Source organism: Oncorhynchus gorbuscha, linkage group LG24 (assembly GCF_021184085.1).
Source record: "Oncorhynchus gorbuscha isolate QuinsamMale2020 ecotype Even-year linkage group LG24, OgorEven_v1.0, whole genome shotgun sequence".
Lineage (NCBI taxonomy): Eukaryota > Metazoa > Chordata > Actinopteri > Salmoniformes > Salmonidae > Oncorhynchus > Oncorhynchus gorbuscha.
The window spans coordinates 3,212,636-3,239,638 of NC_060196.1; the positions used below are offsets into that span (position 1 = coordinate 3,212,636).

General features: G+C 42.1%; 3 protein-coding genes across 11 annotated transcripts in view; 1 reads left to right on the forward strand and 2 right to left on the reverse strand.

Annotated features, from left to right (window-relative positions):
- The first annotated feature begins 1,513 nt into the window (after positions 1 to 1,513).
- On the forward strand, positions 1,514 to 7,468 carry LOC124012701. Of its 3 annotated transcripts, none has more exons than XM_046326588.1 (7): positions 1,514 to 1,822; positions 2,814 to 2,908; positions 5,708 to 5,825; positions 5,975 to 6,022; positions 6,281 to 6,433; positions 6,649 to 6,747; positions 7,180 to 7,468. In XM_046326588.1, the coding sequence occupies exons 1-7, from the start codon at positions 1,763 to 1,765 to the stop codon at positions 7,207 to 7,209; spliced, it is 603 nt and encodes a 200-aa protein (XP_046182544.1). In that variant the 5' UTR covers positions 1,514 to 1,762; the 3' UTR covers positions 7,210 to 7,468. The 3 variants fall into 3 exon arrangements, with proteins under 3 accessions (XP_046182544.1, XP_046182546.1, XP_046182545.1); XM_046326590.1 differs by having other exon boundaries at positions 1,519 to 1,822; positions 6,649 to 6,763; XM_046326589.1 differs by lacking the exon at positions 7,180 to 7,468 and having other exon boundaries at positions 1,523 to 1,822; positions 6,649 to 7,151.
- Positions 7,469 to 7,599: 131 nt separating this feature from the next.
- LOC124012700 (B-cell lymphoma/leukemia 10-like) lies at positions 7,600 to 8,277 on the reverse strand. Its single transcript, XM_046326587.1, has one exon. It carries the CDS (start codon positions 8,275 to 8,277, stop codon positions 7,600 to 7,602), a length of 678 nt encoding a protein of 225 aa, XP_046182543.1.
- A 393-nt stretch (positions 8,278 to 8,670) lies between these two features.
- Positions 8,671 to 27,003, reverse strand: part of LOC124012699 (type II inositol 3,4-bisphosphate 4-phosphatase-like) — a 235,042-nt gene continuing 216,709 nt past the window's right edge. For 6 of the 7 annotated variants that reach the window (XM_046326579.1, XM_046326581.1, XM_046326582.1 and 3 more), the window contains 6 exons: positions 26,085 to 26,211; positions 24,157 to 24,297; positions 22,397 to 22,494; positions 21,165 to 21,277; positions 18,587 to 18,741; positions 12,432 to 12,640 (listed from right to left, as the gene is read on the reverse strand). In XM_046326579.1, coding sequence (XP_046182535.1) covers positions 12,457 to 12,640; positions 18,587 to 18,741; positions 21,165 to 21,277; positions 22,397 to 22,494; positions 24,157 to 24,297; positions 26,085 to 26,211 — 818 coding nt within the window. In that variant the 3' untranslated portion in view covers positions 12,432 to 12,456. Of the gene's footprint in view, positions 9,699 to 12,431; positions 12,641 to 18,586; positions 18,742 to 21,164; positions 21,278 to 22,396; positions 22,495 to 24,156; positions 24,298 to 26,084; positions 26,212 to 27,003 lie in introns of those variants that run through there. The other variant, XM_046326580.1, reaches the window with a different exon arrangement.

The window sequence follows — 27,003 nt, forward strand, 5'->3', positions numbered from 1 at the left end:
GCCTTCAAGGCTACAGGCACATTCCGTGGTGCACATTGTACAGGGGTGCAAATTGGGTCCCATATGAAGTGGGCATCTCCTTTGCACAGACCACTGGATCGTTGAAAACTTCACAATAACTCAGCAGCTGTTCTTTGGTCATTTAAGACACTGCTCCACTTTGTTTCACTCTGCTGGTATTGTCTCAGTCATGGGTCCGAAGCGCTAACATGTAGAACCAGAGAGTGGTGGATTTTGGTCCGTCTCAACAAGTTCAAAGAGTAGTCTGGGCTTGAGCAGTAAAACAAATGTATATTCTGCCATCCCTATGAGAAATGGTCTGATATACCATGGCTGTCAGCCACTCGGCATTCAGGGCTTGAACCACCCAGTTTATAATTGGTGATACTCTCTCTTTTACTCTCTTGCTCATTACACTGTGTCAAGCTGGCCTTCTTATCTTTTATTATTCAGTCTCAGCTGCACCAACCATTTCTGTCCCTGAGAGTGAGCCTTACTGATGCATTCCATGGTGTAGACCGGTTCATCATTGTCAGAGCTTTCCCCTCTCTGTATATTATCCTCCACAACATGCACTTTCTTTACTCAGCCTGATATGTCCCTGCCTGACACACCTTGGCAAAATTATTTGCCATAAGCTGGGCATTGCTCTCTACTCGCCTGTGATTGTTACCACGCTATTTTGTTTTTTGTCATGTAATGTCACCTGACCTCTCATGGGTGCACTCTCCTGTGGTTTGTACCTCCGCTATCTCGCTGTTGCATTCACTGTATCCACTTGTGTTCCTTCTATCGTCCTCATGTTTCTCAGTAACCTCAGCTACACTTCATATTTCCTATAGCGTCTGGTAGACTAAAGATGAGTTTTTTCTTGAGCGGATGGTCGGTGGGCCGGAACATAATACAAATAATTTGTAGAAGGCAAATTCACTGCATGATGCCCAAACAGATGTTTGACTAAAACATAATTTAAAACCTTGTTACGTTTATAACCCCCCCCCTTTAAGATTTAGATGCACTATTGTAAAGTGACTGTTCCACTGTATGTCATAAGGTGAATGCACCAATTTGTAAATCGCTCTGGATAAGAGCGTCTGCTAAATGACTTAAATGTTACATGTAAATGTAATGTATACGATTAAATACGTATCTCTCTTATGCGTGGGAATACTTGGAAACTATGTGATTCTCAATGTGCAGCCGCCATCCATCACCCATCATAGGCATCATCAAACACAGGTGTGGTATATGAGTGGGTACTAAATGTTTACTCTCCTTGAGCCGGGTTTAAGAATAGGTTCTGGTGGACTAAAACACTATATTAATGGAGACATTCTTTGCGTAATCTCCGGGAATTTCATATAGCCTTTCTTTCGACGTGCTTTCACTGCAAAGTATAATTGGATTACAATTAAACATTTACAGTAATAGAGGTAATTTGAATTAAATAGAAGTTTAGGATTGACATCAAACACCTGCTTCCATGTGAGTATGACGAATATGTGAGGGTGTGTGCAAAATTTAGGTTTACAGCAAACCCAGCGCTGGTGAGCGCGGCATTGCGCACACCATGTGTTCAGGGCGAGGGCCCAGAGTTTATGTCCTCATGCAATACATGAGCCAAACGTTTCTTTTATCGGTAAATTTGCCATAATAACGCATGGTTGGAATTTACGACACGTGAAATGGATAACTCTCGGATAATGTTAAAATGTGATCTTGGCTTTTGCCCTAACTGCTCGGGGGGCAGCGAACAACGCGGATGACAGGTTTTTTGACAGTGCTCCTTTTTTGCATTCGTTTATTGGAGCGCAGGACAAAGGTATGCAATTTACAAATATTCAATTGTCTACCATTAGCCTACATTGTATAGGTTATGTTCGGGTACAATATTGGATATTTGACAGGCTACAAGGTTATCACTAAAAAGTAAAGGTTCTAGGGAGTTCCTGCGACAGTCTGACTTCTAAACTTGTTTTATTGAATGCCTAATGCATATCCCTGGTGAGTAAATGTATTTAGCCTAAACCACGGCTTCTATTTTACATTGCCCTCTGTCATGTTATTCAGCCACACGGTGAAATTATCGGATCGAAGTGCTTCTTTATGAAACAAAGTCCACGCGTGGCACACTGCCACTATGTTTATAACCGACATATGACTTTGTCAATCACAGGAGTTTGGAAATAGATTGACTTGAGATGACTCATCCAGCATACTGACATTGACGTTAAAAAGAGATTGAAAATGCGTATTTTTTTGGTTTAAAACACGTTTTTTTTCAATAGCTTGTCCTCCTCACACGGGACACTTGACACAATTGACTTTTGGGTCAATTAACTGTAAATTACATTTAAACCACTTGGTGCTGAAGTAACACGTCTGTAGATCAGACAACTAGTGGGCTATTTTGCCTTGATCTGGAGAGTATCTGACTCTTAAAGTCACAATAACTATTGTGACTTTAAGATAAGCTATACCTAACCAGTAAACATTGATACCGATTTCAGAAATTCAAGAAGAAAGCTCGCTCTGTGTTAACGTTCAGATCTATCATCTAAAAACGGGGTTATTAAGAATATTTAGTGATAAATGGCAGAACTGTATGTTCTTCTGTTATTTTCCTATGAATGTATAAAAAAAGTGACTTTCTCCCAGAAGCTGTTAATACACTTTCACTTTCACAGTTTGGCTGTGATCCAGCTTGGGAAAACATCTAGCTCTGGGCGTTGACCAACTAGAAAAACACCTTTCTGAGGATTTTGAACAACAAGGCATTCCCATGTGTCTTCTTTTTTTGTGATTGTTTCTAGAAAAGTGTGCGATGGATCTGTCTCTTCTGGGGTTTCCATTACTATCCACACCAGCGTCTGAACATTGAGCTCTGGAATTGCTTCTTAATATTGAGGTATAGCACCGTATGAAACACACACAGCAGCATTGCTTGCTGCAGTTTGATTACATTTCTGATGTACGTGTTTTTACAGAGAGCTTGAAATGTAGCTTTAGCTTTGCATGGGCAGGAGTGTAGCTGTTATGCATGCATTCTGTTTACTGTTACTCCCTGCATGCTCCCTGTAATCCGATTGTATGACACCAAGCCATGCACTTCTCAGCATTCGTGAGGTTCTCGTATCTATACACTTTCACGAGTCAAGTGCATTGCTAAGATTACGATTCATTTATTAAAACAGCTGGGCGATGACATCATTCATCTTACTGCTTTGAGGGTAAATCTAATAATGTTGTTATGTCTTCATTACATCACTATTGCACACTGGGAAATCGCTGTATTGTTATGGTGCCCAGAGTGGGGTTGACACTTGTTTCCATTCCATTAGAATATATATTTGGGAATTTGAATGCTTCAAACATACATGCCGGGGTGCACCACTCCTGTCCTCAAGGGCCACAGTTTGGTATTCCTTCAGTCAGACACTTACTGACACCTGGGGAAGCAAGTGCATGGACTCTCCAGTCATCCAATGACATACAGTACCAGGCAAAAGTTTGGACACACCTACCCATTCAATGGTTTTTCGTAATTTTAACTATTTTCTACATTGTAGAATAATAGTGAAGACATAAAAACTATGAAAAAACACATATGGAATAATGTACTAACCCAAAATGTGTTAAACAAATCAATATATATTTTAGATTCTTCAAAGTAGCCACCATTTGCCTAGCTTTACAGACTATTGGTATTCTCTCAACCAGCTTCACCTGGAATGCTTTTTCAACAATCTTGAAGAAGTTCCCACATATCCTGAGCATCCATTCACTCTGCGGTCCAACTCATCCCAAACCATCTCAATTGGGTTGAGGTCAGGTGATTGTGGAGGCCAGGTCATCTGATGCAGCACTCCATCACTCTCCTTATTGGTCAAATGGCCCTGACACAGCCTGGAGGTGTGTTTTGGGTCATTGTCCTGTTGAAAAACAATTGCTGCAGAATGCTGTGGTAGACATGCTGGTTAAGTGTGCCTTGAATTCGAAATAAATCACAGACAGTGTCACCAGCAAAGCGCCACGGGAAGAATGGAGATCATCCGTTCACCTACTCTGCGTCACACAAAGACACAGCGGTTGGAACCAAAAATCTGAAATTTGGACTCATCAGACCAAAGGACAGATTTCCAACGGTCTAATGTCCATGTTTATTGACCCAAGCAAGTCTCTTCTTATTATTGGTGTCCTTTAGATTTGAGGCGGTAGTTAGTCTCGTGGTTAGCGCTGACAAGGTAAACATGTCGTTCTACCCCCTGAATAAGGCAGTTAACCCACTGTTCCACTGTAGGCTGTCATTGTAAATAAGAATTTGTTCTTAACTGACTTGCCTAGTTAAATAAATAAATACAAATAGTAGTGGTTTCTTTGCAGCAATTTGACCATGAAGGCCTGATTCACGCAGTCTCCTCTGAACAGTTGATGTTGAGATGTGTTTGTTACTTGAACTCTGTGAAGCATTTAATTGAGGTGCAGTTAACTCTAATGTCCTGTAGCTCAGTTGGTAGAGCATGGCGCTTGTAACGCCAGGGTAGTGGGTTCGATCCCCGGGACCACCCATACGTAGAATGTATGCACACATGACTGTAAGTCGCTTTGGATAAAAGCGTCTGCTAAATGGCATATATTATTATTATTATTATCTTTTGCAGCAGAGGTAACTCTGGGTCTTTCCTGTGGCGGTCCTCATGAGAGCCAGTTTCATGTTAGTGCTAGATGGTTTTAGGGACTTCACTTGAAGAAACTTTCAAAGTTCTTGACATTTTCCGGATTGACTGACCTTCATGTCTTAAGAGAAATGACAGTCCATCATTACTTTTTCTTATTTGAGCAGTTTTTGCCATAATATGGAATTGGTATTTTACCAAATAGGGCTATCTTCTCTATACCACCCCTACCTTGTCACAACACAACTGATTGGCTCAAACGCATTAAGAAGGAAAGAAATTCCACAAATGAACTTTTAACAAGGCACACCTGTTAATTGAAATGCACTCCAGGTGACCACCTCATGAAGCTGGTTGAGAGAATGCCAAGAGTGTGCAAAGCTGTCAAGGCAAAGGGTAGCTACTTTGAAGAATCTCAAAAATAACATATATTTTGATTTGTTTAACACTTTTTTTGGTTACTACATGATTCCATATGTGTTATTTTATAGTTTGTCGTCAATATTATTCTACAATGTAGAAAATAGTAAAAACAAAGAAATCCTTGAACAAGTAAGTGTGTCCAAACTTGTGACTGGTACATTAATCAATTAGGGACCAGGGAGAAACAAGAACCAGCAAGTGGAACTTGAGGGGCTGATTTGTGCTCCCCTAATAAAAATATGAATACAAACATGCCTTTTGACATTTTTGTTATTGTATTTATTTAACCTTTATTTAACTAAGCAAGTCAGTTAAGAACAAATTCTTATTTACAATGACGGCCTTCCACGGCCAAACCCTAACCCGGACGACGCTGGGCCAATTGTGCGCCTCCAATCCCAATCACGGCCAGTTGTGATATAACCTGTATTATTTCAGACTCCTGATTGGCCATTTCAACATATCTTTTTTGTTAACCATATGACTTATAAATACCTTAGAGAGATTACCACAATCATAACAAAATAAACGAAGGACATATTAGTTCATTGTGTTGTGTGTTACGTTGTGTATCATCCCTGTATTCATCCGTACCTCTTCTATTAAAGCTGCCTGAGTGCCACCACACATTTGCCCATTGCTGGTGCTGCTGAAACACACAGGATGACAATACATGACGTTAAAGAGCTTCAGTCGGAGTTGAAAAACTTGAAAAGTACCATAGAAGTAAGAATACAGCTAATGAATATCTTGTAGTCCTGGTATGGCGCGTTTGGTGTGAAATTAGGGTAAAGGAGGAATTTTCAAAGGACTAGTGATGTGTGTGACATTGAAGGATAAACAATTATTCATACAACTCTGGTTTTCTTTGTCAGAAATCAGATGCCTGTTTGTATGCTCCTACCAATGATGACATCTACAATGTAAGTTCTTGTAGCAATATGCAATAAAGCACAAGCAGTTTATTTTTGTTCCTTTGAAAATTCGGTGTGGGGCGTCATGGAAAAAAAGGGTTCAGTGTGTTATAAATGCCAGGGCCGATTTCTGGTCCCAGTCCGCCCCTGTTTGTAATGTCATGATTAGAACACACAGCTTTTTGCATACTTTTATAGATTTCCAGATCAATGTTTTATAGTCTGTGTATATACTGTAACACAGCCTGTGGTTCTGTTCTCCCCCAGGACAACTGCATCTTTAAGTTCATGCACTGTTATTTATTGGAGTTGGAGGTTGTCCTGTTCGAGGACATGTCGGTCACAGATAACTACCATGACCAAATAAAAACATCCATCTACCATCGGAAAAAACAATTGGAAGAACATGAACGCCAATATGTAAGTCAACCTTTAAATAAAGTTCTGAAGTTTATCCCAAATATGTGTTGTGAAAAGTCCTGACGCTCCATACTTCCAATTGTTCAACAACACATTTTTGATTGGCATGCATTTGATTAGCAGCAACAGTATTTTGAATGCCAATGTCACTCTGCTTTCCAATGAATATTGTTTTCATCTAAATGTATTGCTTCTCTTTTTTTCTGCATTTACAGAACAGTTCTAGATGCTCACCGTGTGAGGCACAGAGAGTTGCCAACTCCACAATATTCCTCTACAACCTGGAGCGCCTTTTGGAGAGAATAGGGGAAACTGTCAGTTGAATATATTGTAAATATGTTTAAATTGTTTTTCATAAATAATGTAGCAAACAATGTCATGTGTGTGTTATTCTACCTTTGGTCATGATAGTATGTGAAGAAATTGTGACAGCTAGTGCTCATGTCCAAATGTATATTACCTCTCAGTTCAAGTGTAATTGTAACTAGCTGTTTATATTTTTGTATATAATCAAATAACTTTTACATCTGTACTTTTGTCATATTTATTAACACATTTATTGAAATGCCTATTTGGAGCTTTACATGTTTTTGTTTCCTCATCCATGTCATATGCACACTAACTGTCACTGTCACTAACTGTCACTAACTAGTTTCCCTTGAGTTCTTGTCAGTATGTCAAAATTGCACATCCTGAATCTAAATAAAATCCCAGAAAATAAACATGTTGATTTGATCATTTCCTAGAATATGGGTGCCTGGCAGAAGTTCAAATAGGGACATGAAGTGGGACTGTGCCTCAAAGAAACAGGAAGCTGTTCCGTGCGCCATTTCCTGATACTGTGGCAGATGAAGATGTGAAACTAAAGCTCTCCAGTACAACTTTCTGGCACGCATCCATTTTGTAATAGTTCTGTATTTTTCTTGAAGGACAACTACAGGGTTTTTTTGCATTTCAATAACAAAGTTTTCAGTAAAACATTTTATTGCTAGAACAAACGTGTTAGAAACCACGTCTTGTGGATTCACTGTAAGCTTTTATGATAAGGAAAATCAAACATTCGATAACATGTACAGTTATGACACAATAAAACCTAACCCTTTACTGTCCCAATATAATCCAACCTGTGTTTGAATCCAGACATCCAGGCATTGTGTATTACTCCATCACAGAGGGGGGGGGGTTGAAAAGGAACGGAGGGTGTGAAACTGGTCACTGCTCTCAGACTCTAAGGTCCCGGGCTCAGAGTCCTCAAAGGGCACTGAAGGGGCACCCTGCTCTCCTGGTTTTGGCAGACTGTGTAGAGAAGAGACACTAACTCCTTCAGGAAGGGCACTCCAGGAAAAGGATGCTTCATTTTGACCCCACTTGTCTTCGGAGTTTGACAGAGAGGTTTGGATGGACTGTGCTTCACTACTGCCTTTGTATCCAGTACTGTCACTTTGCAACGACACAAAGGGAGTTTTCTCTTTACATATACAGACTGGCGGAGAACTACCTGCTGCTGATAAGATGGCCGCCTCTCTCCTCTTCACCGCCTCGACTTCGCTGGTGATCTTCCCGATGACAAAGTCCTTGGTCCTCACTCGGCGTATGGACTCCACGAGGTAGTCAAGGCCCCTGGGGTTCTCGGCTAAGTAGTCCAGCATCCTACCGGTCTTCTTGCTGTTCCCCACCCTGCAGCAGATGTCCTCGGCGTCGTCCCGCGTAAGGACCCTCCTGGACCGGAGGTAGTCCAGGTGGCGGTCTGCCACTAGCTTCTCACAGAGGTACGGACGCAGACGCTCCAACGCTTCCTTCTTGACCTCCGCCATGTCTTCGTCAGTGATACACCAGGAGTCCATTATCCAGCCAATTGCCCGTGAGCTCGTTAGTTTTCTGAAGCTGCTGCTCAGGCTCTGGAATGCCCACAGTAGCCCAGTGTAGTAGTGTTGGAAATTCAGATAAGGGTTTGCAATATTAGCAACTGACTGAGATAATGTAACAAACCCCTTCCTAACCCTGGAGAGTCATTGAACTGGTTGGAAGCCAATATTGTGAAAAAGGGAACTCCCTCAGTAGATCAGTTCCCTATCAGGAAACTGTGAGTACGCGTGCGTGCGTGCGTGTGTGCGTGCGTGCGTGCGTGCGTGTGTTCTTATTTGGACATTCCTGTCTCAGAGAGATCAACATCCATTGCCCTAATAAGATACAGACATTATGAAAAGATGAACACAGATATTAACATCCATCCCAAGCAATTGAATAAAATGTAGTTTATTTAAATAAACAGGAATGCAACACATTGCAAAGCGCAAACAAAGATATTTTACATACAGGAAGAGCTTTGGATGCTTTTGAATCCAAGACAATGACCCTGAATAAAGCATAAAAACAGATTAAAAAGGATATAAAAATAAATATCATACAAAGGGGTTATGGTTTGGTTTTCAATTGACTGATTGTGGAGGGAAAATAAAGGAAAACAATATTTTTAAACAAAAGTAAAGTTCCATACAGCATGTGATAGATATTCAGCCTTCATGGAATTAAATTATATTTACAGTAAGCTCTCTCAGGCTTCTTAAGGGACAGACAGGTCTCTTATGTAGAAGGCTGAGGGAACATGAACAACAAGCTAAACCTGAAAGTCTGTTCAGCTTTTTCACGAACTTATAGAACCTTTTCAAGGCTTCCTTCAAGCCACGTCTGATGCAAATGAGTTACTGTGTTGACTTTAAGGCATTTCAGAAACGGAGCATGAGAAAGTATGCTCAATTGGCAAGCAACACGCTTCGCAGATATTACAAACGATGACTCAGCGAATAAGAAAATGATAAAGGAACGCCTGAACAAGATTTACGGACAAACTTAACTCAGACAAAACAGTGTGTCCCAGCAACATTACATAACATGGCCAATATCAGAAACACCTACAACCTTTCATTTATTTTTTACATCTGGACCTGCAGCGCATGGCTATAGACTATATTTACTGCTTGGATTAGATTACGTCGGGAATCATATGGTTTGTTTTTTACACCGGCTGTGTCCTGTTTCCCTACACTTCTCCCAAAGTGTGCACATGCACACTCCCTGTGGAGGGTGGAGAATCAGGAAGTAGCCATCTTAGTTCCTACATATAGGTTGGGTTCAGGAGTCAACCTTCCCATAGGTCCCCTCCGGCGGCCGGTAGATCTTGGGGAATGCCATCAGCTGCAGCATGTTGAAGGCATACTTCCGGCATTTAATATTCTTTTGCACATTCTCAATCCGACATCCCTCCCTGGTTTGGTGGTGTGGCCATGATGACAAAAAGGAGGGAAGAAGAATGAAATGAAATGATGAATAATCTTCTCAAAAAGGGGGTCTGTGTTTTGAGTATGGAAAACAACAACCAACAACTGAGTAACGGACGGACAGATGGGAAGCAGATGACAGACAGACAACAGTTAAGTATCACCCGTAGGACAGCTAAGGTAAGGGACTGTATGTTATTCATAATAAGGGAGACATCGAGAAAATCAGACCTCTCTGAAATTAAAATGGATGACCCTAATCACTTGACCCTCCCTTGAACGCTTGAAAAAAGTGATCCTCCCTCTATCCAAAATAATAATTAAATGTAGTATAGCAGAGAACATGCCTACCTTTCCCCCCACTCCTAGGACATACCAGAGCCTTAGATATACAGATTGACAAACCGTTTTTCACCTCGAGAGTGTTACATGGCAATATTGGGATTTTGATTGCGAGCTGGAAGGTCGTGGGTTCGCAGACCACCATGGACAAGCTTACTCTCCTTATGGCCTTTCAATGGCCATGGAGCTCTTGGTGCAACATGATGCCCGTGCAAATTATTATTTAAATCTGGGTTTGTCAAACTACGTCTAGGGAGGGACAAACAACCAAAGTCCCAGCAATTCTGCAGCCTAGGCAAGATCAAAATGTGCCCCCTTCTGCCGCAGATAGAGGATATATTACCAGAAATTCTCATGTGGTCCATTACATGACTATCTAACATTATTTGCCTATATCAGCCCATACTATATATATATACAGACTAGAGGGAGGGAGGAAGGGAGATCCAAGATAATTATCCACTAATAAAATCCAAACGAGTTGACAGAATTGGAAAATGATTCACTTGGACAAGCTGCCAGGTATGGGATGTGCGCTACTGACTGAGCAGACATGGCTATGGACCGTTCTGAATTTATGGGCCGGATGCATGCAAAAATTTGGCTGTTTACATTGACTGGAAATAAATATAGATAGGCGTCATTTATTTTATCTTGGCCTGCGAATCGCTTTCTCCAGCTGGCTACACTCAGCTCTAACACCAAACATCATAGTTTCTAAAATCAAGCTGCCAGGTATGGGATGTGCGCTACTGACTGAGCAGACATGGCTATGGACCGTTCTGAATTTATGTACTGCAAGACAGCGTTTCAAACTAATATATATATATTTATATATATATAAAATAAAATATATTATTAGTTTGAAACACTGTCTTGCAGTACATAAATTCAGAACGGTCCATAGCCATGTCTGCTCAGTCAGTAGCGCACATCCCATACCTGGCAGCTTGTCCAAGTGAATCATTTTCCAATTCTGTCAACTCGTTTGGATTTTATTAGTGGATAATTATCTTGGATCTCCCTTCCTCCCTCCCTCTAGTCTGTAAACATCCCATACCTGGCAAGTTAAGACTGAGAAATGTTTGTGCACTGTGCCTACACCGTCAGCTGAAATCGCTCCTACATTCTGGGATCGCTCCTACATTCTGGGATCATTCCTACAGTTGCTGTTTTAGAGACTGCTACTGTTATTCTGTCTAACCGTCTATACACACTTACAGCAGTCTAACAGTCTATACACATTAACAGCAGTCTAACCGCCTATACACACTAACAGCAGTCTAACCGTCAATACACACTAACAGCAGTCTAACCGTCAATACACACTAACAGCAGTCTAACCGTCTAAACACACTAACAGCAGTCTAACCGCCTATACACGCTAACAGCAGTCTAACCGTCTATACACACTAACAGCAGTCTAACAGTCTATACACACTAACAGCAGTCTAACAGTCTATACACACTAACAGCAGTCTAACCGTCTATACACACTAACAGCAGTCTAACCATCTAAACACACCAACAGCAGTCTAACAGTCTATACACACTAACAGCAGTCTAACGGAGGGAGAGAAAACTGCTTTGGAAGTGTCCTGGAGCATATCAGTACTGATTTCTACGGCTCTATTTTCCCCCTGCTCATCAGAATCCTACTATGCTCTACTTTCGAGTAGAGGGGGAGATAGTTGGAGTGGAGAAGAAGAGTGAGGGGGTTCCACTTCCACTATTCCAGAGGACATAGGAATCCTTGAAGAGATGTAGTACATTACTAAAATGTAGAATCTTAGTAAATAAATCACAGTCTCTATGAAGAGGAGGGTCCCTCAACTGACAGGGGTCAACTGGAGGTTATGATAACAACGTGCCCTCAAGCTGCTGGGAGTTTATACTGGAGTGTGTAACAGTGTGATCGGCTTCAGTTACGCTGTTAGCACTTTGGTATTTGTGCCAGAGCAGCCAACCAGAACGCAATGCTAGCTCTCAGAACGTTAGCTCTCGGTCATTGACATGAAGAGATAACTGTTTATCTCCAGCCCTTCTGATAGTATTATATGGCCAATGCTTTTGGTAGGGGAGAAAAAAGCCTCCAAGGTTCAACAGTATGGTATCTGTGAAAATAGAGAAAGCTAATATGTCTTAGCGGAGATAATTTATTCTCTTAATCCCTTACATTCTAAAACGATTCCATCCTATCCTCAAGCCTGCTAGTCGGATTAACAGTCAAAAGCTTGTGTTTGATTGTACAAATTAAATCATGTATCCACCCAATTACCCTTTCAAAGCAAAATCAATGAAATCACGCAAATTCCATACTCCCTCCCTCCCAAAAAACAAGCTGCACAGACAAAAATCACCACCAGACGCACACAAGGTTAGTACATGGCATCGTCAGCAACTTTATTGATATTTTGCAAGCAGAAAAACAAGACTTAAAATTAACCACACAACCAGCAGGTGTGAGCTGACAAGCAGTAGGGCGATGGGGTAGAAGTGTCGCGAGGCCGGCTTGTTCTCCGCTACAGAGCACGCCGCCTCGGGGTCCGAATCCCACTGACACACTACTTCTCCCTGGGTGAGTCGACTGCAGGGTGAGGGGCGAGGAGGTGAGACAGAGAATAGACAGAAAGAACCGGTGGGTTAGTAAAGGAGAGACCCCTGACATGGGCCAAAGACACCCAACAAGCACAGACGCATGCACGGATGGATTAATGGATGAATGGGCAAATGGAAAGATGAACGGATGAATGGGCAAATGGAAAGATGAATGGGTAAATGGAAAGATGAATGGGTAAATGGAAAGATGAATGGGTAAATGGAAAGATGAATGGATGAATTGGGTAAATGGAAAGATGAATGGGCAAATGGAAAGATGAATGGGCAAATGGAAAGATGAATGGATGAATGGGTAAATGGAAAGATGAATGGGTAAATGGGTAAATGGAAAGATGAATGGATGAATTGGGTAAATGGAAAGATGAATGGGTAAATGGAAAGATGAATGGGCAAATGGAAAGATGAATGGGCAAATGGAAAGATGAATGGGTAAATGGAAAGATGAATGGGCAAATGGAAAGATGAATGGGCAAATGGAAAGATGAATGGGCAAATGGAAAGATGAATGGATGAATGGGTAAATGGAAAGATGAATGGGTAAATGGAAAGATGAATGGGCAAATGGAAAGATGAATGGGCAAATGGAAAGATGAATGGGCAAATGGAAAGATGAATGGATGAATGGGTAAATGGAAAGATGAATGGGTAAATGGAAAGATGAATGGGTAAATGGAAAGATGAATGGGTAAATGGAAAGATGAATGGGTAAATGGAAAGATGAATGGGTAAATGGAAAGATGAATGGGCAAATGGAAAGATGAATGGATGAATGGGTAAATGGAAAGTTGAATGGGTAAATGGAAAGATGAATGGGTAAATGGAAAGATGAATGGGTAAATGGAAAGATGAATGGAAAGATGAATGGGTAAATGGAAAGATGAATGGGTAAATGGAAAGATGAATGGGTAAATGAAAAGATGAATGGGTAAATGGAAAGATGAATGGGTAAATGGAAAGATGAATGGGTAAATGGAAAGATGAATGGGTAAATGAAAAGATGAATGGATGAATGGGTAAATGGAAAGATGAATGGAAGAGTGTAAGAGTATGAAGGGAGCGAGTAGAGGCAGGCAAGATCTTTTATGTGGATCTCTCCTCTTTCAATTATTTACTTGAAAATGATTTGGACAAAGCTTTGGATGCATTCTGTTGCACCTGTTGATTTCATGTAGCCAACAGAAAGGGACATTTAAAGATCTCAACCCAAAACCTAAGGAAATGTGATAAGCCTTACCCCCACATATCCAGAACAAGCCATAGTGAAACCAGACCGTTGTGCAGTTAGTCTGAACCCAAGTGTACATTCTATGTCAATATGTCAACATACATGTTGGATAAAATAAGGGAACAGTGTCAGTATTGACAGAGAGATAGTCAAGCTTCATGAACATTTTATCTTTATTTAACTAGGCAAGTCAATTCAGGTATTTACAATGACAGCCTAGGAACAGTGGGTTAACTGCCTTCTTCAGGGGCAGAAGCACCTGCAAGTTCCTGGACATTTCTGGGGGGAATGGCCCTAGCCCTCACCCTCCGATCCAATAGGTCCCAGACATGCTCAATAGGATTGAGATCCGAGCTCTTGACTGGCCATGGCCTGTCTTGCAGGAAATCAAGCACAGAAGGAGGGCCATGTCAGGATGAGCCTGCAGGAAGGGTACCACATGAGGGAGGAGGATGTCTTCCCTGTAACATACAGCGTTGAGATTGACACACCGCCCCAGACCATGACGGAACCTCCACCTCCAAATTGACACCGCTCCAGAGTACAGGCCTCGGAGTAACGCTCATTCCTTTGACGATAAAAGCGAATCCGACCATCACCCCTGGTGAGACAAAACCGCAACTCGTCAGTGAAGAGCACTTTTTGCCAGTCCTGTCTTGTCCAGCGACGGGGGCTTTGTGCCCGTAGGCAATGTTGATGCCGGTGATGTCTGGTGAGAACCTGCCTTACAACAGGCCTACAAGCCCTCAGTCCAGCCTCTCTCAGCCTATTGCGGACAGTCTGAGCACTGATGGAGGGATTGTGTATTCCTGGTGTAACTCGGGCAGTTGTTGCCATCCTGTACATGTCCCGCATGGGTGTGATGTTCAGATGTACCGATCATGTGCACGTGTTGTTACACGTGTTCTGTCACTGCGAGGATGATCAGCTGTCCATCCTGTCTCCCGGTAGCGCTGTCTTAGGCGTCTCACAGTACGGACATTGCAATTTATTGCCCTGGCCACATCTGCAGTCCTCATGCCTCCTTGCAGCATGCTTAAGGCACGTTCACGCAGATGAGCAGGGACCCTGGGAATCTTTATTTTGGTGTTTTTCAGAGTCAGTAGAAAGGCCTCTTTAGTGTCCTAAGTTTTCATAACTGTGACATTAATTGCCTACCATCTGTAAGCTGTTAGTGTGTTAACGTCCGTTACACAGGTGCATGTTAATTAATTGTTTATGGGTCATTGAAAAAGCATGGGAAACAGTGTTTAAACCCTTTACAATGAAGATCTGTGAAGTTATTTGGACTTTTACGAATGATCTTTGAAAAACAGGGACTTGAAAAAGGGCAGTTTCTTTTTTTGCTGAGTTAAGTAACTCTGACGTTTTCGATTATTAGTAGTCACATAGTCTCTAATGATGATGACATTTTATAGCCGTAGGCTTGTTGTAGAGCCGGTTTATTCTTGGACCGCTCCAAAGCCACAAAACTGTCTAACCATAACCGGTTCTACAAGCCTCATAACGACCCTCGATATAATCAAAGCACTCCTTTTTCTCCAAACATACACCAGTTTTATCTAACAGTGTTTTAGAAATGACTTAGTTCTCTCAAACTCTTTAGTGATCATCTGAGCTGTATCTTTGTTGCCCTTGTTACATTTGTCGTTCTGCCCCTGAGCAAGGCGGTTAACCCACTGTTCCCCAGGTGCTGAAGACGTGGATGTTGATTAAGGAAGCCCCCCCGCAACTCTCTGATCCAGAGCGGTTGGGTTAAATGCGAAAGACACATTTCAGTTGAATGCATTCAGTTGGACAACTGACTAGGTATCTCCCTTAGATGTGTGAACACACAGTGTATTCAGTTGCACACAGTGGGTGTGATAGCATTTCTGCAAGCAAAAGACTGCCATTTGACTTCCTCAGATATTTGATCCACACTTTTTTACTCATGGGAATATCACTAACTAGCCACATTCAACGGACCGTTTACATTATGTGGTGCCCAGTATACAGGCTATTCTGACAAAACTATGTTGAAAGAAAGATCTATCATACTTAGTTATCTCTATTTCTCGAACTGCATTACTGGTTAAGGACTTGTAAGTAAGCATTTCACAGTAAAGTCTACACCTGTTATATTCGGCGCATGTGACAAATCAAATTTGATTTGATATTCACAGCTGCTCAGTACTAAAACGTATTTACTGAAGATTGAAAGTTACCGGTCCAACTTTGCATAGACGGGTCAAGCCCACAGCTATCTTCCAGTGTCACTCTTTCTGAACCATCTTGACACTGGAACACATGGGAAAGCATATCCATTCTCAAGCTCTGATAATCACTCTTTGTTTGAGGTTGAATTTCATTCAATCCATTCGAGGGCAAAGTGCTGAAATTCTACAGTTGGTGCACAGATGAAACAAAGATTCCTTAGATACTCAAGCACCCAGAAACTCTGGTCAAGTTGCCCATCAAATCTGAGAAAGAATTGCTTGAATAAATTGATGTCTATGAAGTCTATTCCAAGTGGGATGTGTTTTGTGTATAGTACAAGCAACCACTTTGTCTTTACCACATACACAGAATGTTTTCTTTCATTATTTATGACAAAACCGCTAACTAGTCAAATACAATTGACTGTTAAGACACAGTACCAGTCAAGTTTGGACAAACCTGCTCATTCAAGGGTTTTTCTTTATTTGTACTTTTCTATACCATCTTTACAGTCAATTGTATTTGGCTAGTGAAGACATCAAAACTATGAAATAACACATATGGAATCATGTAGTAACCAAAAAAAGTGTTAAACAAATCAAAATATATTTTATATTTGAGATTCTTCAAAGTAGCCACCCTTTCCCTTGATGACAGTTTTGCACACTCTTGGCATTCTCTCAACCAGCTTTACCTGGAATGTTTTTCCAACAGTCGAAGGAGTTTGCACTTTTGCTGAGTATTTGTTGGCTGCTTTTCCTTCACTCTGCGGTCCAACTCTCCTTCAAGACTGTTCGAAAAACATTCCAGGTGAAAATGGTTGAGAGAATGCCAAGAGAGTGCAAAGAGAGAATCAAAGGTTACTACTTGATTCCATGTGTTATTTCATAGTTTTGATGTCTTCACTAGCAACATACAATTGACTGTAAAGATAGTTGTGGTGGGCCTCCCGAATGGCGCAGTGGTCTAAGGCACCGCATCACAGTGCTAGCTCTGCCACTATTGATCCTGGTTCAAGTCCAGGCTCTGTCGCAGCCGGACAAGACCGGGAGACCCATGGGGCGGTGCACAATTGGCCCGCGTCGTCCGGGTTAGGGGAGGGTTTGGCCTGCAGGGATGTTTATTTTTGTCCCATCGCGCACTAGCAACTCCTGTGGCGGGCCCTGCGCAGTGCACGCCGACACGGTCGCCAGGTGTATGGTGTTTCTTCCGACACATTGGTGCGGCTGGCTTCCAGGTTAAGCAGTGTAGCTTCGCAGGATTGTGTTTCGGAGGACGCACAGCTCTCGACCTTCGCCTCTCCTGAGTCCGTACGGAAGTTGCAGCGATGGGACAAGACTGTAACTACCAATTGGATACCACAAAATTGGGGAGAAAAAGGGGTATAATTAAATAAATAAATATAAAAAAGATAGTTGTGGTGATCATGTGTTCTTCTGCCAAACTTCTCTGTTGACAGAATTGTACGCTCTCATCTCTAGGTCACATGGTTGAGGGCTTCTGACATCACGAGGACAGACAGTAGAGAGGGTGATTATGGGAATGTGCCTGGGTGACATCATGATGCACCATAGGCCCTGTTCAAATGCTGTAGAAATGCTATATTAGGTTATCACTATATTAGGTTATCACTGATGTTGTCACCTATCCAACATTGGATAGGTGACAACATGGGTTCCTTTAGATACAGCACTGTAGCTTTCACCCACCCAGTCACATCAGATCAGTGATTTATTTGAGAGAAGGAAGGGAGGGAATGACACATTTCTAAAGTATTCAAGCAGGGCCCATGCCAAGCTACGACGTGGCTCTGATGTGAACTTTGAGCAAGTCAGATGGGATGAGGCAGGCTATCAGGGTGGGGGTGTGGCTTCTGATACCAACTAGGGGTGGTGAAATGGCTGGTGCCAGTGAACAGTGTGATAGACATGCTGCTGTGTGTTTGCTCATGCCACTGAGCTCCATTAGCCAGTTTGCAGCCACAGATCGATCAGCAGGATGTTTGCCACTTCCTCTGTCCTTTCAAACATGAGTTACTTTTCACAATGAGGGAATATTGGCATACGTAGAGCCTGGAGTTTTTCCCCGGTGAGGTCAGGTTACTTAGTCAGGAAAGACTCCTGGAGCTTATTTATAATTAGGACCAGGAGTTTTCCTGACCAGGTTACCCAATCAACTTCAGGGCCCAGAGACATAAAGGGGAATCTCAAAAGTCCGTCTCTGATTCCTTCGGTAGACCTCCTCCCATTCACTCACCACCACAACCACCTCAAAACATTAGAGGGAAGTGATGCAAGCAGCGGGGGAGCAGATTGGAGCTTCCTGTCCTCAGATTTCCCCCTTCAATGCTCACTTCTCACCCCATTCCTTCCTTTTGAGAATGAGGCAAGGAGAGAAGACGCGAGGAGAGAGAGAACGCGAGGAGCCCTACTGTTAATCAGGAAATAACTTTAAAGACCTCTCCCCCAAAGTTGAGTTTCTCTCTCTCACCTCCGCATGCAGTCCAGGGCTCGTATGAAGTAATCCTTGTTGAGCTGGTGCTCGTCTCTCAGCAGGGCACACTGCTCCAGGGTTACAGACATCGACGTCCTGTCTTTGGCACTTTTACAGCTGGTGAATCTGATCCCGTTCAGCCGTCGGCAGATCTGGACCAGAAGAAAGAAGAAAACACCTCAATAACGTAAACAAAAACAAACTATTTTAAACATAATGCATAACTGAAAACTACTCTGACTGTGAGGTAGAATTGGGAAGAAAAGTACCCTGGAAACTCCACTGGGAATTCAATGAAAACATGTTTTTGTTCTTATGAAAATAACTTTCACTTTGAAAGTGAAAGCATTCAATGCATATGCTTACAGTGGGGCAAAAAAGTATTTAGTCAGCCACCAATTGTGCAAGTTCTCCCATTTAAAAAGATGAGAGAGGCCTGTAATTTTCATCATAGGTACACTTCAACTATGACAGACAAAATTTGAAAATAAAATCCAGAAAATCACATTGTAGGATTTTTAATGAATTTATTTACAAATTATGGTGGAAAATAAGTATTTGGTCACCTACAAACAAGCAAGATTTCTGGCACTCACAGACCTGTAACTTCTTCTTTAAGAGGCTCCTCTGTCCTCCACTCATTACCTGTATTAATGGCACCTGTTTGAACTTGTTATCAGTATAAAAGACACCTGTCCACAACCTCAAACAGTCACACTCCAAACTCCACTATGGCCAAGACCAAAGAACAAAATTGTAGACCTGCACCAGGCTGGGAAGATTGAATCTGCAATAGGGAAGCAGCTTGGTTTGAAGAAATCAACTGTGGGAGCAATTATTAGGAAATGGAAGACATACAAGACCACTGATAATCTCCCTCGATCGGGGGCTCAATGCAAGATCTCACCCCGTGGGGTCAAAATGATCACAAGAATGGTGAGCAAAAATCCCAGAACCACACGGGGGGACCTAGTGAATGACCTGCTGAGAGCTGGGACCAAAGTAACAAAGCCTACCATCAGTAACACACTATGCCGCCAGGGGCTCAAATCCTGCAGTGCCAGACATGTCCCCCTGCTTAAGCCAGTACGTGTCCAGGCCCATCTGAAGTTTGCTAGAGAGCATTTGGATGATCCAGAAGAAGATTGGGAGAATGTCATATGGTCAGATGAAACCAAAATTGAACTTTTTGGTAAAAACTCAACTCGTCATTTTGGAGGACAAAGAATGCTGAGTTGCATCCAAAGAACACCATACCTACTGTGAAGCATGGGGGTGGAAACATCATGCTTTGGGGCTGTTTTTCCGCCAAGGGACCAGGACGACTGATCCGTGTAAAGGAAAGAATGAATGGGGCCATGTATCGTGAGATTTTGAGTGAAAACCTCCTTCCATCAACAAGGACATTGAAGATGAAATGTGGCCGGGTCTTTCAGCATGACAATGATCCCAAACACACCGCCTGGGCAACGAAGGAGTGGCTTCGTAAGAAGCATTTCAAGGTCCTGGAGTGGCCTAGCCAATCTCCAGATCTCAACCCCATAGAACATCTTTGGAGGGAGTTGAAAGTCCGTGTTGCCCAGCAACAGCCCCAAAACATCATTGCTCTAGAGGAGATCTGCATGGAGGAATGGGCCAAAATACCAGTAACAGTGTGCGAAAACCTTGTGAAGACTTACAGAAAACGTTTGACCTCTGTCATTGCCAACAGGGGTATACAAGGGTATATAACAAAGTATTAACTTTTATTATTGACCAAATACTTATTATCCACCATAATTTGCAAATAAATTCATAAAAAATCCTACAATGTGATTTTCTGGATTTTTTTTCTCATTTTGTCTGTCATAGTTGAAGTGTATCTATGATGAAAATTACAGGCCTCTCATCTTTTTAAGTGGGAGAACTTGCACAATTGGTGGCTGACTAAATACTTTTTTGCCCCACTGTATATGATGTTTCCCAGACTTCTTTTTCAGGCGCAGCTAATTCCTTTTCAGGCTCAGCTAATTCCAGAGACCAGGGAGGGAAAGAGAAGGATGCTCATAGTTACAACCAGAAGAGATCTGCTTTCAGACTGTCTGAAGTCTTTGGAAATACCAGAGGAACCATTAGCCAAATACCAGAGGAATTAATTAGGAATGTGTGTGTTCAACCTTTGGTCCTTTATCAATAGTGTTATTAATCATGTGTGTGTGGGGTTCCGGATTGGTTTGGCTAGATACAGTATATGATATAAATCGGTCAAGTGTAGCTTCCATTGCTGCTCTATGCCTACCTATGTGATTAGGTAATCAGATGCCCATTCTCTGGGAGATTTCCCCTAAATCATCAGGGTTATTTGGAGCCTTGCATGGTCTTCTGCCAGATGTCGAATATGTTTATGAAGTCTTCATTGTAGCAGGTGCATTGCATTCACAAGTTCAAAACTTCTCCTCAGGGCACCAACGTATCAACCTCCATACGTAGGGACATGAGCAGGCTGACGAGTTTGCATGAATGACGTCAAGCCAGATGTATAAGAATAGATAGATAAGAATAGATCCACTTGTTATATATCTTATTCTATCCTCACCGTTCCAGCGAGCCACAGTATCTCCACATTCTTCCTCTTCTTCGTCACTACATTCTGGCCCAGGGTTCCGAGTAAATCTTTCAAGTCCGTCTGCGTTTGAAAACATGGCAGACCTGTGAAAGGAAAGGAAATGAAACGCGAGTTAATTTGGCTGCTCGACAGCGCTGTAACAGGAAGGAGTTGTTGTGTGTGTGTGTGTGTGTGTGTGTGTGTGTGTGTGTGTGTGTGTGTGTGTGTGTGTGTGTGTGTGTGTGTGTGTGTGTGTGTGTGTGTGTGTGTGTGTGTGTGTGTGTGTGTGTGTGTGTGTGTGTGTTCATGCGACAGGAAGGATGCAGGTATTGAAAATATACGGTACACTGACAACGAGAATGAGGGTATCTATGGAAACTACTACAAACGTAGATCTCTGTGGTCATGTATCTGTCTGCAAATCTGACCCACATGGGTGTATTTTACAGGAGCTGAATCGATGGTAGACGGGAAATGGAAATACTGGTGTGTGTTTTGGACGGTAAAATAAAGACACATTGTATCTTATGTCTGTAATAAAACTACACTGAGTGTACAAAACATTATGCTCTTTCCAAGACATAGACTGACCAGGTGAAAGCTATGATCCCTTATTGATGTCACTTGTTAAATCCACTTCAAATCAGTGTAGATGAAGGGGAGGAGACGGGTTAAAGAAGGATTTTTAAGCCTTGAGACAATTGAGACATGGATTGTGTATGCGTGCCATTCAGTGGGTGAATGGGCAAGAAAAAATATTGAAGTGCCTTTGAACGGGGGATGGAATTATGTGCCACCGGTTTGTGTCAAGAACTGGAAGGTTTCAACAGTTTCCTGTGTGTATAAAGAATGGTCCACCACCCAAAGGACATCCAGCCAACTTGACACCTGTGGGAAGCATTGGAGTTAACATGAGCCAGTATCCCTGAGGAACGCTTTCGACACCTTGTTGAGCCCATGGCCGACGAATTGAAGCTGTTCTGAGGGCAAAAGGCGGGGAGTGCAATTCAATATTAGGAAGATGTTCTTAATGCTTTGTACACTCAGTGTATGTTGCTTATATATAAATGGGCATCGTTACAATATACAGAACTAATTTTCTTCTGTGGGATGAAGTCAAAATGTGTTCTATGAAAAAGCAAGATGTATACTATTGCATGGTGATTGATGACATTTATATACTTCTGATGTTTTGATGTTAAAGTGGCAGTTGATGCACTTACATTCTGATGGCACCTTATCGCTTAGTGATTTGTAATAACTGTCTAAAATCTCAAAGTTCCTCTGGTTTATCCTCTCTTGCAAAGAGATGTCTCCGAATCTGTACAGGGAGAATGAGAACATGAAAGGACAAGTTAATCTGTACAGGGAGAATGAGAACATGAAAGGACAAGTTAATCTGTACAGGGAGAATGAGAACATGAAAGGACAAGTTAATCTGTACAGGGAGAATGAGAACATGAAAGGACAAGTTAATCTGTACAGGGAGAATGAGAACATGAAAGGACAAATTAATCTGTACAGGGAGAATGAGAACATGAAAGGACAAGTTAATCTGTACAGGGAGAATGAGAACATGAAAGGACAAGTTAATCTGTACAGGGAGAATGAGAACATGAAAGGACAAGTTAATCTGTACAGGGAGAATGAGAACATGAAAGGACAAGTTAATCTGTACAGGGAGAATGAGAACATGAAAGGACAAGTTAATCTGTACAGGGAGAATGAGAACATGAAAGGACAAGTTAATCTGTACAGGGAGAATGAGAACATGAAAGGACAAATTAATCTGTACAGGGAGAATGAGAACATGAAAGGACAAATTAATCTGTACAGGGAGAATGAGAACATGAAAGGACAAGTTAATCTGTACAGGGAGAATGAGAACATGAAAGGACAAGTTAATCTGTACAGGGAGAATGAGAACATGAAAGGACAAGTTAATCTGTACAGGGAGAATGAGAACATGAAAGGACAAGTTAATCTGTACAGGGAGAATGAGAACATGAAAGGACAAGTTAATCTGTACAGGGAGAAAGAGAGCCTGAAAGGACAAGTTAATCTGTACAGGGAGAATGAGAACATGAAAGGACAAGTTAATCTGTACAGGGAGAAAGAGAGAACAAGTCTACAGTAAACCTGTTGTCCCCCACGAATGACAGAGCGCTCCTTCTTATGTCAGTTAGTGACAATTATTGCATAATTTCATTTTAAGTACCGAAATGATATAGGTTGTTATGGTAGATATGCTTGTTCAAAGTTTGGTAGGGGAAAAAAGTCTAATTAGCAGAAAAAACAATGGGCGGAGCTTATAGGTCCTTATGAGAAACTTGTTGGTCATGAGAGGCTGCATATATGAATCACATTTTATGACGGAACAGGAGACATGCTTGTTCAGTTTGGAATGTCAGTTGATTACTATAGCACCCCCTGTTACGGCAATCAGTGTGATTTCGTAAATGCCGGATCTCTATGGCATGGCGCATCATTCACCCAAGTCTGAGATATCACAGACTTGGGTGAAAGTTACGGGTCAGTGAGACTGATCGTGTGCATTTCAGAAGTGACTTAGGTCTGGCAGTCTTGAAATGATTGCAATAAATGACCACTAACACAGTTTCTTTCTGAATGTGAGCCTAACATCATGGCCACAATATCCTGTCTCAAACCAGGCTTACTGGCTGGATAGAAACAATCCTATTTGATGCTCCAAAGGCGATAACATTACACTGGGTGACAATGACCTTGGGAGCATGATGGGAAATGACTATAGACAACATTATCTCATCCAAAACAAATGTTTTTTTCTCCCATAGTGTGTAACAGAAGAAACTGAGGGATCAGTAAAGGCTGGTTGACTGAACTTCTACTTCAGTCAAAATGTTACTTAATCATGAACTGATGTCAATGGGAGAATAAGTGAACATTTGTAACTAAAGTGGAAGATATGATTCGCCCGTAAAAGAGAAAAGTGTTCCGGTACCTGTCTGCTATTGTCTGCTGTTCGTTGATTCCCACGTTGAAGAGCACCGGGTAAACCTGCAACGCCTTGCCCTCTTTGATCTCATGGGGTAACGTCTGGAAGGCCAGCCGTGGTAATGGCACTTCTACAGTATAATGGTCGCTGGAGGGAGGTAGGCGGGAGGGAGAGAGGGTAGGAGAGAGGGATAGGAAGGGAGAATGGGAGGAGAGGAAAGAGAGAGAGTTGGAGGTACGAAGAAAGAAAGAAAGAAAGAAAGAAAGGAAGGAAAGAAAGAAAGAAAGAAAGAAAGGAAGGAAGGAAGGAAGGAAGGAAGGAAGGAAGGAAAGAAGGAAGGGTGAAAGAGAAAGTGTAAACAGAGATTTGATATGCGTGGACATCAAGACATCACATACCAACTTTCAAGCACTTCTCACCTATTCTTTTAACACTTCAAATCTGAGCACAAGCCTGAACAGAGGCTTGGTGGAGTCTGAAGTTACAGTAAGTAGGATGTTGTGATGTCCACACAACTTTCACTGGGCCTTGACATGGCACTGATTGGTCTGATAGTATTACATGACTATTTATCACCCATCTGACAGGTTTACTGGTTAACAGCACACGTCAGCATTGAGACAAATGTGTTGCAACTCCTGTTACTGAGATACAGGATCAGTTGTTTAAACAAACACAGTCAGGCTTCAGTGGAATATATCCAAATAATGATACGAGCCACGACCAATCAAATACAGGTGTTTTATTATTACAATCGACTTGAAGTAGATTAGCCTGGATAACTGGAAATGGCTCACTGTAAGTCATGTGGAAGCTAACCTATTCATTATTCTAAGATGGAAAATACATGTTTTTAAGGACTTTTCAACCCTGGCTACCTCCCAAATTCACTGCAGTATGTCTACTGCTTTTGGAATAATTAGACTACCATCTACACCACCTCAATCAGTAGGTAGAATTGGTGAAATAGGAAAAGCTGAATCTCGGTTAACCCAGAAATAAAGTCTCATGTAATTGGTCAGCTGCTCGATTAAGTTCTGGGTCCATAAGTGTTAAGAGAAGAGATGCTAGAAGGAGGAGCGGAACCAGAAGGAGGAGCTCCACCCTCTCTTTTTGCAAGTTACAGGCCAAATGTGCCCTCCCCTTTCTTTTTTTTCTCCCCAATTTCGTGGTATCCAATTGGTAGTAGTAACAGACTTGTCTCATCGCTGCATTCCCGTACGGACTCGGGAGAGGCGAAGGTCGAGAGCCATGCGTCCTCCGAAACACAACCCAACCAAGCCATACTGCTTCTTGACACAGTGCACATCCAACCCGGAAGCCAACAATGTGTCGGAGGAAACACCGTGCACCCGGCCCACCACAGGAGTCGCTAGTGCGCAATGAGACAAGGATATCCTTTGCGGCCAAACCCTCCCTAACTACGCTGGGCCAATTGTGCGCCGCCCCATGGGACTCCCGGTTGCGTCCGGCTGCGACAGAGCCTGGGCTCGAACCCAGAATCTCTGGTGGCACAGCTAGCCCTGCGATGCAGTGCCTTAGACTACTGCGCCAGTCTAAGGACTACTTAGACACACTCCCCTTTCTAAATTTGAAAGATGCTAACACCTGCGAAATCGTGATTTTCCAAATGACCAGTGACGAAAAACCCAAACACAGCAACTACTGCTACAACATTATCCCACCCATCCCATTTCTTCCCGACAGATTATACGGTTCCAGTTATGTTTAAGGAGATCTGTCCAAGAGAGAATAGGAAAAACTATACACCTGATAAAACAATTTGGCAAGTTGGATCAATAATAATGTTTTACTCTGTATTACAGTATGATATGATGTATGAAGTCCCCAAGCTGATCTAAAAAAAAAAAACGATTTCACACTATTTAATGACAAAACCACTGGTTAAAGGATGCTGGGTAATAGAGTCTCACCGCCTGCCGATGACTACAGGTTGCAGGTCACAGGGGTCGTCTGTCTTGGCCTGGGTGATCTTGAAGGCCACCCGGTGCAGGTCTGAGATGCCCACCTCCATGTCCTCCAGCATGCCAATCTCCTCACCTGTAACAGCAACACCAATTAGTCAATTAGAGGTTACTTCCTGTTCTCTTGAAGTAGACAATCTGTTCTGGTCATAGTAGGAGAAATACACTGGGCAACAAAATGGGCAATAGGGCCAATTTGCATAAAACACCTTAAGGGAAATGAGGGGAAAATTAACTTAAAGTTTCCTTAACTTTAAGGCACTGGCACAAATAATTTTATGGTGAATTCCCCCTAAAATTAAGTGAAAAGTTAAGGGTGCCCATGAGGTCCATAACTGCTTCTTTCAGTATGGATATCAATGTAAACAGCATTTAGGGAGGTGATTGTTGCTTAAATCTGCCCTGGTTACAAAAGGAAAACCTCAACCAGCTAGCTACTTCGCTAAACAATGGAAGATTGACAATTCAAAGCTACAGAGCCAGCTGGCTAGTTAGCTAGATACTCTGTAAACTAGCTCTTACGTACTAGAAAGTACCATAAACAAGTTCAGAAGAAAGTAACTACATGAAACGTGGTTTGTTATCGTAGAAGTTCTCTCTCTTTGATGAGACTTTTAGTCAGTGAATCAGGCCGTCTCCATGGTAACCAGATAATCTGTCTGCAGTACATGCCTTCAAACTATCCCTTACAAAAATGTGCCATGGTACCACCATGGTACTTTCATTCATAACCATGGTAACCTTGTTGTATTTTCACTAATACCATGGTACAGTCTTAATCTCGGAAATGTACCATGGTTTTAGCCTTGAAGTATGATGGTACTACCATGAAATTACCATTGTACCTGAATATGACCATGGCATTTAA

What these genes read in the sequence shown, in the direction of transcription:
- LOC124012701 (XM_046326588.1), top strand. Translation starts at nt 1,763, where the DNA reads ATGACAGGTTTTTTGACAGTGCTCCTTTTTTGCATTCGTTTATTGGAG. An exon ending in AATTGCTTCTTAATATTGAG is followed by an intron (nt 2,909 to 5,707) that starts GTATAGCACCGT and finishes CTTCTATTAAAG; the next exon opens with CTGCCTGAGTGCCACCACAC. An exon ending in CCAATGATGACATCTACAAT is followed by an intron (nt 6,023 to 6,280) that starts GTAAGTTCTTGT and finishes GTTCTCCCCCAG; the next exon opens with GACAACTGCATCTTTAAGTT.
- LOC124012700 (XM_046326587.1), bottom strand. Translation starts at nt 8,277, where the DNA reads ATGGACTCCTGGTGTATCACTGACGAAGACATGGCGGAGGTCAAGAAG.